Source organism: Canis lupus, chromosome 4 (genome assembly GCF_011100685.1).
Source record: "Canis lupus familiaris isolate Mischka breed German Shepherd chromosome 4, alternate assembly UU_Cfam_GSD_1.0, whole genome shotgun sequence".
Lineage (NCBI taxonomy): Eukaryota > Metazoa > Chordata > Mammalia > Carnivora > Canidae > Canis > Canis lupus.
The window spans coordinates 14454677-14473070 of record NC_049225.1 but is presented as its reverse complement, the minus strand read 5'-3'; the positions used below and the strand labels follow the sequence as shown (position 1 = coordinate 14473070).

The following is an 18394-nucleotide window of genomic DNA, read 5'->3' as shown; positions in this document are numbered from 1 at the left end:
AAATGGGATAAAGAGAGAGATTTCAATTACTGCTCTAAATGGAAAATATGTTACTCATCTGTTGCTATGTCAATTATCCCAAATGTGGCAGCTCAGAATAACAAACATGTAAAGTCAACCATTCTGTGGGTCAGGATTTGGGGCTGGCTCAACGGGGTAGTTCTGGCTCAGGTTAGGCTGTTGGTCAAGGCTGTAATCATCTCACCTTGGGAAAGATCCTCTTCCTACTGCACTCATGTGGCTGTTGGCAGGCTTCAAATGGGCCTCTCTAGAAGCTTACTGAGTATCCTTATGACACAGCAATTGGCTTACCCCAGTGCAAATGACTCAAGAGACAGATAGCAAGGTACTGCAAGCAAGCCTCATGGTAATCACAAGATGGAAGCCACAGGTTTTCTTAGAGCCTAATTTTAGAAGTGACATCCCATCAGTTCTGCCATATTCTGTCCTCTAAAAGAGAGTCACTAAAGCCAGCCTGCATTCATGGAAAGAGAAATTAAGCTCCACCTCTTGAATGGAGAAGCATTAAGGAACTTGTGCACATATTTAAGAATGATAGAGGAAACATGAAAGGACAGGGAAATATCCAGATGTGTAGGTGGTACCTTATGCATAATGTCTGGGCTGACCTTTTAATGAAAGCTTACAATATAAAGTAAGATTAACTATTTCCCTCCAGCTCTTAGGAATCAACTGTTTTTGTGTATATATGTATGTGTGTATATTTCAAAAGGCAGGAGCAGGCCTGAGAGGAACTCCCCTACAGTCAGGTGACATATAAACCAACACCGTAAGGTACAATGCCTTAATGTCAAATCCCAAGAGCAGTCAGTAGGAAAGGAGGATTCAGCATGGCTTATGGAAATCAAGAACGGCTTCACAGAAGGCACGAGTTGCTTCAAATTGTAAATATTAATGTCATATATATTTTGCTTTTTATTGAAGAAGAGATCTTTCAAGTTAGAGTTTTGCTGTTTAAATGGAGCAAAAATATCTGTGTTCATTTGTTAGCTGTGTCTTTTCCCTGTCTCAAGTTCCTGATCTCTTTAGTTAAAAGGCCTTAATTCTTTAAGTTATGCAGTATTGAATAAAGATCGCAAAACATTCTCTGAATGATGGATAGTTGCACCATCCATCCATTTAGCTCTTCTTTTGAGAGAGACAGACAGACAGATACACACACAGAAAGAGAGAGAGAATCTCCACCCACAAGCATTGGCATGATTCTGTGTGTACCAGCAGGCATGCAAATTCTGAAAAAAAGGGAAAGTAGGTTGCTGTTCCCATCTAAATTCTTATTAGTCCAAAAGCCATGCTCTGGGAGCTATGTAACTCTATATTCATCAGTTAAACTTGCCACGTTTGCTATGGTCATTAGTGCTTCAAGCAAACAAAAGAAATAAGCAATTAAAAAAAAAAAACCAACCAACAAAAAACACTGTACCTCACCTACCCTTATATTATTTCCTTGATTAAGCACAGAGCTAGTTTGCCACAGAAAACTTTGGGGTTTTTATCCTCTTTACTCCAATAGTGTCAATGGTGCTGATGCAGCTGCGTAATTTGCATAGAAAGTTGCTTGATTCTGTAGTCAGAATACCAATAAGGTGGCCTCTTTCTAAGCATGTTTATTCTCTCTTGATTGACTCTTCACTTGCATGCTTTTCTGCACAATGCACACTTACTTGCATATTCTCAGCCATCTGTCAAACACTTACCAAGACTTAAGTCTGGCCTCGTAATCAAACTTGAATGCTATGGAAACATTGGTACATATATGGCCCAATACTATAGAACTGTAACCACAATCTTCTTCTTAAAGAAAATAATCAATAAAAATATGTTACTCTATATACAATCTTGGTTGACTTCATTTAATTACAGAAAGTTGTAATAGTTAAGTCTATAATTACCAAGACAGAGTTAGTTATACATTTCTAGCAAATGACTTCTTAGTAATAAACAACTGTAGTTCTCTAGCCACATGAACTATATAGCAGTCCAACATGATTTCCAGCCTGTAGAAAGGAATCTACTTCATCATTCTATTAGTTATGCTACCTAGATTCAGACTTCCTCTTCATAAATTTTGGACTTTACTAACGAGAACAACATTTGGAAGTATACTCAAGGGAAGAACAGGACAAGAATAGTTTAAGTTGGAATTATACTAGAAAATCCTAGAAAAGTCTGAGATGGATGGCCACATGCTTATAGATGATCCAACTCAATTTTCCATCTAATGCTTTAAACTATTTTACAAAATATCTATCCACAAAAATCATGTAGCTGAATTAGAAAATACTCAATGAAGATATAATTTATTGCCTCTCAATTCATTCAATAAAATTTAATAGGTGCCTTTTGTTTGCCAGGACCTGTGCTAAGAGTTGCTAATATCAAAGTGTGGAAGGCATAAGCCCCTGCCTTCCCACATCTTATCCTTTCCATTTCTGGATATGTCTATTATTTAGAAAGTGATTGCATATACCTAGTCAAAATCTTCCCCGAAAATAGCCAGTTACTGGTCTTTGGTCTGCCATCTGGGAGTTATACAGACAAGACAAATCTCTTTTTTATCCTGCCAGAACTTCAGATCTGAAGATAGTTATTATATCTTCTCTGAACTTTTTCTTCCTCAGAGTCAGTCCTCTGGTCCTGGAAAATCCAGGTTATTTTTCACTGAACACATTGTGATTTGAATATGCTCCTTTTCAAATGTGGGCTGTTGAACATTATATAATCTGTTTTAGACATATCTGGACATCTTAGAGAAGAATGAAAGGATCATTTTTTCTTTAAATCAGAAGCTTGAATTATTAATGGATTCTTCTGAGTATACAGTCACAGAATAGAGACATATTGATTTTTCTTAGGCTTCGTTCATCCTGCCACTTCTTACCATCTATTGGCCAGATAGGATCTTAAGTAATTAAGTAAATCCCTGTAGCTAGCGTCCTTGTTTTTCCAGGTCTTACTGTGATCATTCTGGACATTTTGGTGATTTATATAACTCATGAATAATAAGATGCTCATCCATGAGTAACAATTAAATCTTCATTTGCAATAGAACCTTTTGCTTTAGGGAAAAAGAACACTGCCTAATCACATAAACATGAAACGCATCTCTTCAAAATAAAAAAAAAAAGACATTTTCATAATGTTATGCAATCTTTTAAAGTTAAATAAGCAAGAAAAAAGAAATAATGCTGAATAAGGAAAATAAAAGGAAATGAGATAAAACTTAGATAGTTTAAGTCTTTACTCTGGAAAAACAGCTATATGCTATAATACATGCTGACTGCAAAAAATTTCAGGACATACAAACAAGTGCATAGGGAAAGCAGAGATTATGTGGTACACTATCAACATCTAATGACTACAGATAAAGATTCGATGTCTGTCCTTCAGGGCCTCTTCTCTATGTATATATACATGCATATGGATATAAAATTATAAACTGCAATCACAAACACATTTAGTAGTCTGGGTTTTTTTCCCCACTTAACATAGTGTGAATAATTTTCCACCATAAACACAATGCTATATGAGTACTCTTAATAATGACAGCATTACATTAGATAGAGGCACCACATATTTTTAAAACATTTTTTTTTCTAATGAGACATTTAGGTACTTCACAGTTTGGGTTTTACATTTTTTTTTCTACTATAAACAAATATATGCTTCCATAGTTTTGCACATTGTCTGATTACCTCTTTGGGAAAAACTCGAGAAGTACAATTATTGGCTCAAGGGGTAAACACATTTTGAGGTTTGATATATCTTGCCAAACTGCTCTCTGGAGAGTTTACCATTTTATACCCCTCCCATCAGTATATGAGAGTGTCAGTTCACCACACTCTCATAAGACAATGTGTATCATTGTCATTTTTGAAAATTTGGTCATTTTAGTTCAATTTGCATTTCTTTGAGTATTAATGTGAAAATTTTTATATACATTTATTGGCTTTTTATACATCTTCTTTTCTAAATATGCATTGTTAATTTTTCCATTAATATGTTCTCCTTTTGCTCATTGAAGAAATTATGCATATTTTTAAAAGATTTTATTTATTCTTTTGAGAGAGAGAGATGCAAAGAGAGAGAGAGCATGAGCAGGGGAGAGGCAGGGGGAGAAGAAGCAGACTCCCTACTGAGCCCAGAGGCCAATGTGGGGCTTGATCCCAGGATCCAAGACCCTGAGACTGTGACCTGAACCAAAAGCAGATGGTTAGCTATCTAAACCACCTAGATGTCCCAGAAATTACATGTAATAGACTATTGTATCTTTCCGTCATTTGTAGTGTAAATTTTATTTTTCAGAGTTTGTTTGATTTGTTTGTTGCGTTCCCCTCCCCTAAAATAGAAGTTATAAATTTTGATGTGGTCAACATATTAGTGGCCTCTGGTGTCTCAATCTCAATTTATAATGAGCATTCCCATTACACAACAAACATTCCCAAGGTGGTCCATTTAAAGCAGACTCTTCATAATTAAAAATGAGTAATGTGAGCATATTTCTTCTATCTCAGCTTTTAATTTTCTGGTAATCGGTTTAATGACTGGTATTTAAAAGGATTGATTCAGAGTTTTTAAATTACACACTGAAATAATATTCTCCAAATATAATGTTTTGGGTTTAGGCAATGAAATAAAATGTTCCTTCTTTTACATTAATTGATTCAGTAAAAAATTATCAAACACTAGGTGAATGTATATAGTTCCTATACTGAGAAAAACAAGAAAAAATAGTATCAGTTGTCCTGATCTCACAGAACTGCATAATTAGTTCCCAAGATGTAATGCTATATTTGGAAGGCATTTAATGCTGAGGGAAAAAAAAGGTAATGTTAGAGAAAGTACTCTTTCCTCCCTCCCTTCCTTTCACCCATTCTACTACTTTCCCTCACTGCCTTTCTCTTTTCTTCTTTTCTTCCTTTTTCTATTTTTGATTCCTTAAGAGATGGGTCCCTCAAACTGAACTATAAGGGAATGCTTTGGGTTGGCAGAAGAGAGGTTGGGGAGGATTTCAGGCAGTAGGAAGAGTTTACTTCATAGCAGCAGGAAGTAGGAAACCTGTAATTATGAAAAAACCAATCAGAGAACTGGCCACAGAGGAGCTGAGATTAATGCTAGTGAGCCAACATATGAAAAGACTTGAGTGACAGGTTCAAGAGTTTACGTGCCATGTGATCTGTGATGGAAACCATCTTTAAATTATGCTCTGCCATTTATCAATTATTTTACTGGAGACAGATCCCTGAATTTCTCTTAAAAGATTTATATTTAGGGAGGGATGATTATTTTTCTGTGCTTTGAAGAAAAAGGGCTGGAGTGAAGTTTGATAAATTGTATACCCAAGCGTCAACTATTTTCTTTAAATGATAGATTCCATAGTCAGTCACACATGCCAGGTAGACCCGATAGAGTTATTTTAACACAACAATTTCTGATTGATTTTCTTTAGCAACACCCAATGTGAGCAGGTCAACTACAAATTATGTCCTGTATGATTTTCCCTTCCAGCAGTTTGCTAATAGGATCATCCAATGAGGGGAAAAAAAAAAAAAAACCTTTTTCAAGATTAAAAATATTATCTGGATAAGTTTAGATTATTTTGATAGGTACATCTCAAGGGTAAACTGAATAGAAAAAAAAGATATCTTTATAGCTACGCTTCAGTTGCCTTTCTCCTTTTCAAAATATGATCAGACATGTGATGTTTTTGTTGCTTTTTTTTTTCTCTTAAAAGGGTGAATGTTTACATAAGTCTCTTATTTTGTTTATTCAGGACACCGTAACTTTATAGTTTAAAGAAAGGAAATAAAATTTATGTTCCTATCTGGTTATTTTTTCCCCCAAAAGCTAACAATTTTTAAGTACAGTGTCATTAACACCCATAATCTGTGTGGGTTTTGAAATAAGGATGAAAAAGTGTTTTCTTTATTTTGTTTTTGCTTTAGGAATAAGTGCTCAGAACATGAAATTATATACAATTGACATTCACTGATTTTAGAGAGGTCTGAATTTTCTACATTTGCTGACGTTAAGTGGTATTATTTTGGGTTATGAAAGGCTGCCAAAACATGACTCTAGGCAAGGTAACCACTTAGGTATATTTATCATTTTCTTTAAATATCTTTCTAAGTATACTATATTTATAATAATCAGATTCTGCAACAGTACCACTTGTGAAAACAGGGCCTGCACCAGCAGCTGCACAGTTTGTACAATGCACAACTCCATTAATCACATAGACTACAGTGTGAGTGGTGCCTCCTGGGCTTGTGCAGGGGGAGTCCCTGTGAAGATGTCCATGTTATAAAGTAAAATTCTGAAACATATCAAGTATGTTGGCTTACACGGTCAAAAATAAAACTATATCTATCTGTTACATTTTGTATATTTAGAGAAACTATCAAAGAAATCTTATGAGGTTTTTATATTCAAACACAAATATGTATGTGTGTATGTTTAAAAATATATATATATATAACCTTTGAAGGTACAAATGATCCAAGATTTGATGTGTTGTCAGTTTGGTAAAATGAAAATGAATAAATATTTTAAAAATGTACTATGTATACATAATTCATGATATCAATTTTATTTTCTTAGGAAAAATTTGGGATGCTATAGCACAACACCAGATTTTTACTCTATAAATCACTTTCCGGCTAAACCTAATTTATACTTAAAATGTGGCAGCAACACACTTGCAAAGTATTTAATTTTATGGATTGAGAGTTCACCTATTTTTCCTATTCAGTCTTTTATTTTGTAAACACCCAGATGATCTCTGTCAATATATTAGTATGGAGACATGTTTATATGCGTGCACTTAATTTACAAAATGTGCCTCAGTACTTCTTGGGAATGCACTAGGTAGGGAGCTCTCCATCCTTATTAGCATTGCTGCTGTCTGTGTTCCAGTTGGCCATTCTAATAGGTGTGTAGTAGTATACCATTGTTATTTTAATTTGCATTTCCCTGATGAAATATGATTTGGAGCATCTTTTCATATGCTTATTTGCCATCTGTATGTCTTCTTTGGTGTGGTGTCTGTTAAGATGTTTGGACCATTTTATAATTAGATTGTTTCTTATTGTTGAATTTTAAGAGTTCTTTGCATATTCTGGATCAAACGTATTTTTTGCAAATATTTACGCCCAGTCTGTGGCTTATCTTCACATTCTCATGATATTGGCTTTCCCAGAGCAAAAGGTTTTGATTTTAATGAAGTCCAGCTAATTCAATTATTTCTGTCACAAACTATGCCTTAATGTTGTATGTTAAAGTTACGGCCATACCCAAGATCATCTAGGTTTTACTCCTATGTCATCTTCTAGGAGTTTTATAGTTTCGTGTTTTATATTTAGATCTGTGATCCATTTTGAGTTAATTTTTGTAGAGGGTCTAAAGTTCTGTGTCTAGATTCATTTCTTTGTATGTGGAATAACCAGTTGTTCCAGTACCATCTGTTTAAAAAATCTATCTTTGTTCTATTGTATTGCTTTCCTCCTTTGTCAAAGACCAATTGAGTATATTTATAAAGGTCTATTTCTAGGTTTTCTGTCCTGTTCTATTAAGCTATTTGTTCATTCTTTATGGATACCACACTGTCTTGATTACTTTAGCTTGATAATAAGTCTTGAAGTCAGCTACTGTCAGTTCTCTGACTTTGTTCTTCTTCTTCACTGCATTGGGTAGGCTGGGCCTTTTGCTTTTCCATATAAACTTTATCTTTTAATTTTTAAAAATTTAAAAAATTTAATTAGCCAACTAACACATTGTTAATTTCAGATGTAGTTAAACTTTAAAATGAGTGTTTTGATCTTCATAGGATACCTTTTTGGGACTTTGCAATTGCATTTAATCTATACATCATGTTGGGAAGAACTGACAGCATAACAATATCGAGTCTTCCTATCCAGGATCGTGGACTATATCTCCATTTATTTAGTTCTTGATTTCATTCTTCAGAGTTTTGTAGTTCTTGTCACACAGATCTTGTACTTATTTATTTATATTATACTTCAGTATTTCATTTTTTAGAGCTAATGTAAATGGTAGACTGGCAAAAGGAACTACTGTATGTAAGGCTTTAGTAATGCGGTGGCGGGGTGTCAGGGAAGAGAACATGTTCTATAGTTCTATGACTACATATCAGTCTTTTAGGGACCCCGTGCCTCTGGACCGTAAACTTAACAGGAGTTTCTACTTTTTTCTCCCTCCTTAGATGGGACAGCATGGCTAGAGTGGGCTGGAGTTGGGTGTTTCCATTTGCCCAGTTGGTCAGACTGTGATAATATCTCAGCAGGTTAGGCTCTGGTTAACTCATTTCCCTTGAGTGCAGGTCCTGTTAGGAATAACTAAGTGGTCTGGCATATTTCAAAATGGTTCTTTTTCCTCTCCCCCTGCCAGGAGCCCAATGGCATTTTTCTCAATATTTGCTGTGGACTCCTGATGAAGCTCTGGGAGGTAAATCTCACAATTTAGTGGGGCCCCTCATGATTGGGCCCATTTGGAGTTTTAAACTCTCAAGAGTTGTTGGCACTGAGCCTCCAGCAATTCATCAATTACATTTCAGGTTTTCCTACCCTAGCACGGTTCCCATGGCAGTTTCCACTCATGAGTCTGTTACAATAAGCCACAGTGACCTGTATTTGCCTATCTGTCTCTCCAGTCTTGGGGGGAGCCATCCACCCTGCGTCCTTCCTTCTCATATGAATTGAAGAAGCGTTGTTGGTTTTCAATCTATTCAGCTTTTTATTCTTCATTAGGATAGACTGGAAAATTCAAACTCCTTACATGCAGATCTGGAAACCAGTACTCCTACTTGTTTTTCAGAAATCTAATCTATTATATCAAACACATAGCCAATTATCCTGATTGATTTTCAATGTCACTTATTTAAATACTTAATAGCACACATTTGTTACATTTGATCTATTTTAATTACTATTCTTATTAATGCTCAAGGGGTCTCACCTTTGACCAATGATCCCATTGGTCTGTTTGCCAATCCCTGTCTAAATACCATATTGTTTTAACTACCATAGCTTTATAGACTGCTTTGGTATCTAATATGGCAATGCCTTCTCTTCTTCTTCTTCTTCTTTTTTTTTTTTTAAAGATTTTATTTATTCATGACAGACACACACACACACACACACAGAGAGAGAGAGAGAGAGAGAGAGAGAGAGAGAGGCAGAGACACAGGCAGAGGGAGAAGCAGGCTCCATGCAGGGAGCCTGACATGGGACTCGATCCTGAATCTCCAGGATCACACCCTGGGCTGAAGGTGGCACTAAACCGCTCAGCCACCGGGGCTGCCCAGCCTTCTCTTCTTCTGCCTCATCTCTTTCTCTATCTTCTTCCTCCTCCTCCTCCATCATTATTATCATCATCAGCAGCAGCAGCAGCAGCAGCAGTATTTGGTTAGTTATACAGTTCATCTATGATAGTTTATTTTTCCTTTAATATGAAAGTTAGAATTAAATTCGTGTGTGTGTATTTCTAGTATGTAGCACATACAAGTATTTATTAAATCAAAGTCTGTATTAGTTTCCTATTCTTGCTATACCAAATTACCACAAATGGAGTGGCTTAAAACAACACAGATTTATTTATCTTACAGTTATGAAAGTCAGAAGTTCTCAACTTAACATGGTGACAGGGTTGCATTCATCCTAGAGGCTCTAGAGGAGACTCTGTTTCCTTGCCTTATCCATCCCCTAAAGGCCACCTTAATTCCTTCACTCCTGGCTTCTTCCTCCATTTTAAGGCCAGCAATAGATCTTTAAATTTCTCTCCCTTTCTCTGACTTTGACTCTCCGTTCTTCCTTTACTTTTATAAGAAACCTTATGATTACATTGAGCCCACTTAGATAATCCAGGATAATCTCCCCATCTCAAATCCTTTAATTTAGTCACATCTACAAAGCTCCTTTTGCCATGTAAGGTTACATATTCAGAGGTTTCAGGAATTAGTATGTAAGCATCTTGAGGTGGGTGGGGGGGAATCATTCAGCCTACCTATAGTCTACCTATAGTCACTTTTGGAAGATACTAAAAATTCAATTTATTATTTTGAAAACTATCAACAAAAGGAGAATAATCTAGCAGCACGTATTCTGTCTTTTCTAAATGAACTGTATCTCAGTTTAATCAAATAATTGAAGAATGGAAGTTTCTATTCATCGAAGTATCCAGATCATCAATGAAAAAAAGAATGATGAAGTAGAATATCACCATTTTTAACCCTTAATGAAATAATAGATCTAAGTAATGATGATCAGTGGTTGCTAACATTATGAAAAAGAAAACCAGACATTATCTGTCTCCTAATATAATTGTAGAATACCACCTATAAACTCTACTAAGCATTTGAACTGAAATCTAGTTAGTCTTCCAACATTTAACTACCCATTTACTAGAAATATGGAAGATAGAGATATGTTCAGAATACCACAGGAATGTGATTGGCAAACTGTGGAAAATTCTATAGGGTAGAAGACATGGATTTTTCAACAAACAAATTATAAGGAAATAAAAAATACAAATAGTAAACATATAAATTTAAAATGACATAAGAATCTAATTGCAACATAGGTATTTTATTTGGGTGCTACCTCACACATTCAAACACATGGATGCGTAAATAAATACAAATACAACAAGTTATAAGATAATCAGAGCTCTTGAACATTGGTTGCATAAGTGATGATATTAAAGAGTTACTTTAAATTCATTATATTTTAGAGTCACATATTAAGATACTTAACCATTATGGCCATAAGCTCATAACTGTTGAAACTAGGTAATGGATATATAAGGCTTAATATCCTATTCCTTCTATTCTGTATTTGGTTAAAATGCTCCACAATAAAAAATTAAAATAATATTTGTAAAGTGCCACTATAATCATGGCATATTGTGATTATACTGAGTTAAAGGCTAATTTGGAATGACGTGATATCTTCATAAATTGAGTCTTCTCAACTGTGAACATGTTTTACTTTCCACTTACTCAGATTTAATAAGAATTATCTCTACTAAAACTACTCATTTTTTGTATTATTTTTGCATGTTTTTGTTAGGGTCATTTCTAAAAATGTTATGGTTTCATTATTATCAGTGTGAGCCTTTTCGATTGAGTTATTACCCAATATATAAGAAAATATTCTTTTCTTTTTAAAAAAAAAAAGATTTTTATTTATTCATGAGAGATAGAGAGAGAGAGAGAGGCAGAGACCCAGGCAGAGGGAGAAGCAGGCCCCATGCAGGGAGCCCAACCTGGGATTCAATCCCTGGTCTCCAGGATCATGCCCTGGGCCGAAGGAGGCGCTAAACCACTGAGCCACCCAGGCCGCCCAAAAAAATATTATTTTCTTAATGATGGTTTCATATCATACCATCTGCAAACAATGAAAGCTTTGTGTCTTATTTTCAATATTTTTCTTTTTCTTCTATTTTGACTTCTTTTTTGTTTTATTACATTGGCTAGGAACTAAAAAGCATTGTTGATAATAATAATCAGTTTTGCCTTGTTCCTTAGGGGTATTTTAATGTTTTCATTAAGATACTTTTAGAGAGTTTCTTGTGTTGGCATATTCTCAGTTAAGAATATAATCCTAAAAAAAAAAAAGAATATAATCCTATAACACCGATTAACTTGAGTTTTTTTAAAGTGAAAAATGGGTGTGTAATTTTATCAAATGCTTTACCATATCTATTGAGATGGTCACTTGGTTTTTCTCCCCTTAAGCTGATAATGTACTTAATTGCATTAATAGATATCTCAGTGTTAAACCACCACTCCATATATGGAATAAATCCTATTTGAACATCCAATCTTCTAGTATATTTCATTTTCTAATATTTTATTCAAGATTGTGGCATCTATCTTCATACCTGAGATTGCCCATAACTTTGTATTATTCTTGCTCACTTTTCATTATAATTCATTATAAATTCATAGAATAAGTTGAAAGCATTCTCAGAATTATACTAACTTCAAAGAATAAGTTGAAAGCTCTCCATCTCCTTCTATCCTCTATCACAATTTTTATATAAAAGGAAATTATCAACTTTAGACATTTTGGTGAAACTAGCCTATAATATCTTCTGGGTCTGATGCTATTTTTACATTTGGATTTTTAAATATCTTATATAATTATCATTCCATTAATATTTCCTACATCCCCTCAAGTAAACATTGGTAATTTACAGTTCCAAGTTTTTTTTCTATATTTTCAATCCTATCTACATAAGATTATACCTGATACTTTATTAAAAGTTTTCAAATCCTATTTTGAATTTCCAAGATCTCTATTAGTTCTTTTTTTTAAGAATACAATAAAATTTCAAACTTTCTTAAGAATATCAATCAAACTTAAAATCTTCTACCATTTGCTCTATCAACTCTGTTCCTTAGCTATTATTTGACTTGTTCATAGAGTTTCATGTCTACCTATGATTTTATTTTCCTCAACTGCTTGGTGATTTTGGGCTGCCAGCTTATCTTTACATTAGATGGTCTTGGTTCACTTGCCTGGAGATGTTTGTTTGCCAAAACTTTCTGCAAAGATGGTAGGAGAGGGGCAAATAATAGCTTACGTCACTATTTTGATAAAGTCACTCTTCCCTTTTGTAATGGCTCTTTCTATTTCTTTTGGGGATCTATTTATCCTCTGTCACTTGTTCAATATGGTCTACTTGGATCTTCTAGTAGCATTACTCCACTCCTCTGGCCACAATGATTAATTGAGAGTAGACACATGGCACAAGCAGGGCCAATAATATTAACATTGCAAGGAGGAATGTCCCTTTCTCCTGGAGTTGCTCAACTGGAGCTGCCTCTGTCATATCTCCCACTAGTTAGAGGAAGGACAGTGTGCAGTGGAGGGGGATGAGATCAAAATAAAAAGAATCAGAGAAAAGAGATGAAAAAGGTCTAAGAGAGACAAGAGATTGAGATATTTGCATCACTTGGTTCAAATGGTTTGACTAGGTACAGCCAGTTAACGTTAGGCCAGCTCACTCTCAATTTACCAGCTGGTGACCAAGTTCTATACCCTTCCTTTTTCTTATTTCTTGAACTATTTTAAGTGAGATTTCTTTCATGGTACAAAACAAAAACAAAAAACAAACAAACAAAAAAACAAAAAACAAAACAAAAACCCAAACACAGTACAGTGTCTAACTCATTCACAACCTTTAGATTTCCTCTATAAGCTTTAAACCTACAGATTAGATGATCCTCTTTGTCTTCTATTTGTTTGCATAGGATCTTAACACTTTGGGTCCTACACTATTATTAATTATTTAATCACCTTTCTCCTCTCATTAGATAGTCAACTCCTTGAGGACAAGAATCGTTGCCTATCATTTTGTGTCCCTAGAAGTTAACAAAACCTACAATGTACTAGGGACTGGGTAACAGATGTTGAATGAATAAATACATAATTTTATAGTTATATCACCTCATTTTAGTAGATTCTTGGTGGTAGATACCTGACTAGAACCATGACTTTGGGAATCTGCTACGAAGTTTTGATCATCACCATTGCTAATATCTGATAGTGTTCTTTATGTGCAATTATTAAATGTTTCTTGTAGTTTTTAGGTAACAAAAGCAAAGAACAGAGAAGTTTCCAGGTTTCTTCCTGAGTGTGGCCTTGGGCCAAGGAAGATATATATACCCTAAGGAGAGTCTGATTCCCTTACAATTTCTGTGTCACAGGATCTTTTTTTTTTTTTTTTTTAAGATTTTATTTATTTATTTATGAGAGACACACACACACAGAGGCAGAAATACAGGCAGAGGGAGAAGCGGGCTCCATGCAGGGAGCCTGACGTAGGACTTGATCCCGGTTCTCCAGGATCATGCCCTGGGCTGAAATCGGCACTAAATCTCCAAGCCACCCAGGCTGCCTGGTGTCAGAGGATCTATGGGCTAACTGCACTGTCACAAGACACGGAGAGCTCCTGCCTTAAGTGACTAAAAGGGAGTCCTCATCTCTTTATTTATTTAATTTGTTTGTTTATTTATTTAAAATTTTAAGTAACATACAATGCAATATTGGTTTCAGGAGTAGAATTCAGTGACTTATCTCTTTAAATACTGAGTGAAACTCATATATTTCATCTTCTCAGGTGGCTACAACTATGGGAATTTGCTGCCTCCATTCTGTCATTATCCTAGCTCATTCTGGTTGTTTGCTACCTTTCAAGATAAGATGTCTGATCTGTAAACCACCCAATGAACTACAAAATGTCATTTATAGAACTGTATCTATAAATGTTTTAGAAATATTTCTAGATTACGAAGCATTTCAGGTCAGGAACAACGATTTACTGAAAATGTGCCTCTATGATCTAAGCATAATATGAAATTTCTTGGAAAGGGTGAGTAGAGATATCCATAAGTGATCACTAAATTCAAAAAACAAAACAAAACAAAACAAAAACCAATTCTTTTAAACTAAAACCCAAGAAAAGTATGACTATGGTTTATTTCTGTTCTTTTCCTAACAAAAATTAATATTTAGTAATTATGCTTAGAGGGGATTTATGTGTTTTATTATAATTGCCTATCCACAATTAAGAAAGAAACTAAATTTTATCAGTGTTCTTTAATTTGAACACTAGCCTGAGAGCTAAATTTGGAACATTTATGCAGTTGTTGTGTGGACCTTATTTGGTCCCAGAGCACTGAGGTCAGCATGAATAATCACATTAGCAGGGCAGACCTCTGCCTTCTCTATGAAAGGTTGTTAATTAAAAAACAGATATTTGCACCAAGGGTTATCAGAAACTTCTACAATGCCATTAAATATTGTAGTATAATACCTACTTTGGTTAATCCTTTAAAATACCATGAGTGGTCTAATTCTTGAAGACCTAATATCCTTTAACTAAAGATTTTTTTACAGCTCTGGTCAGCTTGGAGAAAATACAAAAGACAAAGGAAAATAAAGGCACCAAAAACCAGTCTACTTTCTCCATTTTTTCTTTCTATAACCATAAATGTCACCTAAATATATCCTTACAACAAGGAAAGGGATGATTGTGCAATAACAAAGGGAAAAGGGAGTTCTTTATGAATTTTTTTCTTGATGATTCTAAATATATGCTTGTGCTGCTTTTGAAACCATTATTATTTTCCCAAAGTTTTGTTGAATAGACGAGATAGGGTTGTATTCCAAAGTGATCATTATTGCAACACTGTTGTACTACGTGATGTAATTCTCCAGTGGAAATGTTTTCAGTGAAACTTTGTCAAGTGACACCTAATTTAAGATATAGTATGAAGAGACTAAGAGAAAACTTTAAGGAAAGTCAAAGGCAAAAAAGGCTCCTTGTTTTCCTTTAATTCACTTAAAAGACCAGCTTCTTATGAGAAGTGCCCACATGGAGGATGAGTAACAACCAATTGAAGTGATTATGAAGCAAACACTTTATAAAATCCACTATAACAACACTCTGGCAGATAGGAAAGTTGGCACATTCCACCTGGTGTTTAATATCAGGAAAACTTCAAAGATAACATAAATATCTCCTTATTCACTGTTTATTTATGACCATGGCCACTCCTATGCCTGATACTTCTGGGCAACATAGCCTCCTCCATGGTTGAGAAGCTAAGGAGCACTTTTTATGGGATCTTTAGCCTCCTTCAGATGTTTTCTTACCCAGGATTCATATCTAGCAATTATGGTTATGTAATTATATGTAAAGCTGTTACAAAGAGTTTTCAGATAGATCAGTTATTGTAGAAACACTTTTGTATTCAATGTCACTGAATCTCTTACATAGTTTGGTTGAAGGGCTATGGTGCATTATACTCTGTTTTGGCAGAAAAACAGCACCTCATCCTTGCCTTCAAGGAAACTGCAGTTGAATTGTGTTGACTATATTAATCCACAGAAATAATTAGAAAATCATATTAGCATAGTACATATTTATGTGCTTATTGGTATAGTAAGTGTAGCTAGAATAAAATAATAGGATGTGATTAAAGACGTTGTCTAAACCCTTCCTTTGAGATGTGATGCAATTAAGGAAGGTTTGCTTCGTTGAGGAAGTGGGATTTGAATTAGACCTTAAAAAATGAGTAGATTGGGGAAAAATGTGAAATTAGAAGAGATTTAACTGAATTAATTTATCTCACTTTTCCCAATTTTCTTTGTATGAAGACATACATAACCCATTCAATTTTGATTTGTCAAATATCCCATAAATACATAAAGTATATATGATTAACAATGCTTTTAATTCCAAAAGACAGCTTATTTTCTTAATCCAAAGCTCACTTTATGTAATTATTCTTTTTGCAAACTACTAGTTGGTTATATTAACACTTGAGTAATCTTGACAAGAAGTTGCTTTAAGCAGTTAAAGATCCAGATGCTGATCAGCATGCATTAAGTGATTCAGCTTAATTGGTTTCATCTAGATAAATTACTTACCTTAGTTCCTATCACAATTTCTTCCCTGGTAGAGTAGAATAGAAACTCATATAGCTTGTAGTGTTGAAATAAGCTGAAACACAAAAGAAATGTGCAACTCTGATAAATTTATTTTAGGAAAGAAATATGTAAGAGTATTTATTAAAGGAAAGTTATTCATATTGGCCAAGCAAAAGACATTAAACACTAATATGGAGTTAGTTATGTCTTTTATTCCAAATGAATTGTCCAGCAATAGTAAGAAACTAAAGATTTACTTTTTTGAGACATTGACAGTATAACAGTAGCTAATATAAAAACAGTAAATTAGGGCAGCCTGGGTGGCTCAGAGGTTTAGTGTTTCCTTGAGCCCAGGACATGATCCTAGAGACCCAGGATTGAGTCCCACGTCAGGGCTCCCTGCATGGAGCCTGCTTCTCCCTCTGCCTGTCTCTCTCTCTCTCTCTCTCTCTCTCTCTCTCATGAATAAATAAATAAAATCTTAAAAAAAACATAAATTAATCCGTGGTAAGTGGATAGGTTTAGAATAAGGGAGCAATTAGATTGCATCTTGACTTTTTTTGGTTGACAAATAATGCACTGTCCCTAAATAACACCAAATTTCACATTATTCTTCATGTTTGGCTTCAAACTGGAGTCAATTTCCTCTGGAATGAATGACACTGAATCCTATATTCTACTTCTGTATCAATTACTTCTCATGTTCTCAAGCTGTTTCAAGATTAAATTAATCTCTGATAACACCTGATGTTAATGATGCAATATGAACTGAAATCCATTTAGAAGTTGTCTGATTTTCGGGATCCCTGGGTGGTGCCCCGGTTTGGCGCCTGCCTTTGGCCCAGGGCGCGATCCTGGAGACCCGGGATCGAATCCCACGTCGGGCTCCCGGTGCATGGAGCCTGCTTCTCCCTCTGCCTGTGTCTCTGCCTCTCTCTCTGTGTGTGGCTATCATAAATAAATAAAAAAAAAGTTGTCTGATTTTCTTGTAGAATATTTGATCACATGTCAAAGAGAGGAATTAATTTAAGACAGATTATTTCTTTAGTTTCTACCCAAAGACTAGATGGTCAGTGTATAAAAACTGTGAAGAGCTAAAGGGTAAGAGTTTCTTAAAACAAGTATTTCTAGTAAGTTTACAGATCTTAGCAATGTATTATTGAGAGTTAAAAATTTACTGAAGGGCTGATTTCTAATATCCTGTTTGTGATAATATTTGAATTTTTCTAATTCTCTTCCTGCTGGTTGGGAAAATTAATAGACTCATAATACAGCAAAATGCCCAAGAACAAAAAAATTGTCTTAGTGGTTTCTCTTTCACTCTGGTGCCTTTTGCTATTTAAGAAAATTGATTTTAATATAACTGAGAAATTAACATTTGCAAAATGTAGCTACAGAGCATGTATAATAATGGCTTCTCCTGAATGCTGTAATGGATCAAAGTTTCAATTCATTTGAAATCAATGAAGAAATCCTCAGGCAGCTGGGTCTCTCTGAGTTATATCAGCAGTTGATTTCACTACTAACACAATCCATTAAAAAGTGATGGGTATGCAGACTCAGTCATGGTATTTTTTTTTTTTCAAAAAAACTCGTACATTCAAATTAGTCATCAACACTCAGAAAACTAACATAGCTTTTGACATTACTTTGATTTGTTGGCTAGAAAATGCATCAAGATTAGTGAAGTCTGATGATTCAATGAAGCAAAATAAATTCAAATTCTCCTTCCCTTATATTGCTTACCTAGAGAAAGCTTTGAGGTTAAAAATATTAGGCTGGCAATAACCAATTTTGAATAGAAAAATTAAAGACTGTGGAGTATTTGGAAATAACTTGGCTTCCTCTCAGTGAATTAGTGTAAAATTTTCCTTCCATCTTATGTTACACAAAGAAGTTAATTCATAAATCTTCCT

At 34.7% G+C, this 18394-nt stretch overlaps 1 protein-coding gene across 3 annotated transcripts in view; it reads right to left on the bottom strand.

Annotated features, from left to right (window-relative positions):
- CABCOCO1 (ciliary associated calcium binding coiled-coil 1) overlaps positions 1 to 18394 on the bottom strand; it is a 117323-nt gene that overhangs the window by 64543 nt on the left and 34386 nt on the right. For all 3 annotated transcript variants that reach the window (XM_038534029.1, XM_038534031.1, XM_038534030.1), the window contains exon 5: positions 16479 to 16551. In XM_038534029.1, coding sequence (XP_038389957.1) covers positions 16479 to 16551 — 73 coding nt within the window. The remainder of the gene's footprint in view (positions 1 to 16478; positions 16552 to 18394) is intronic.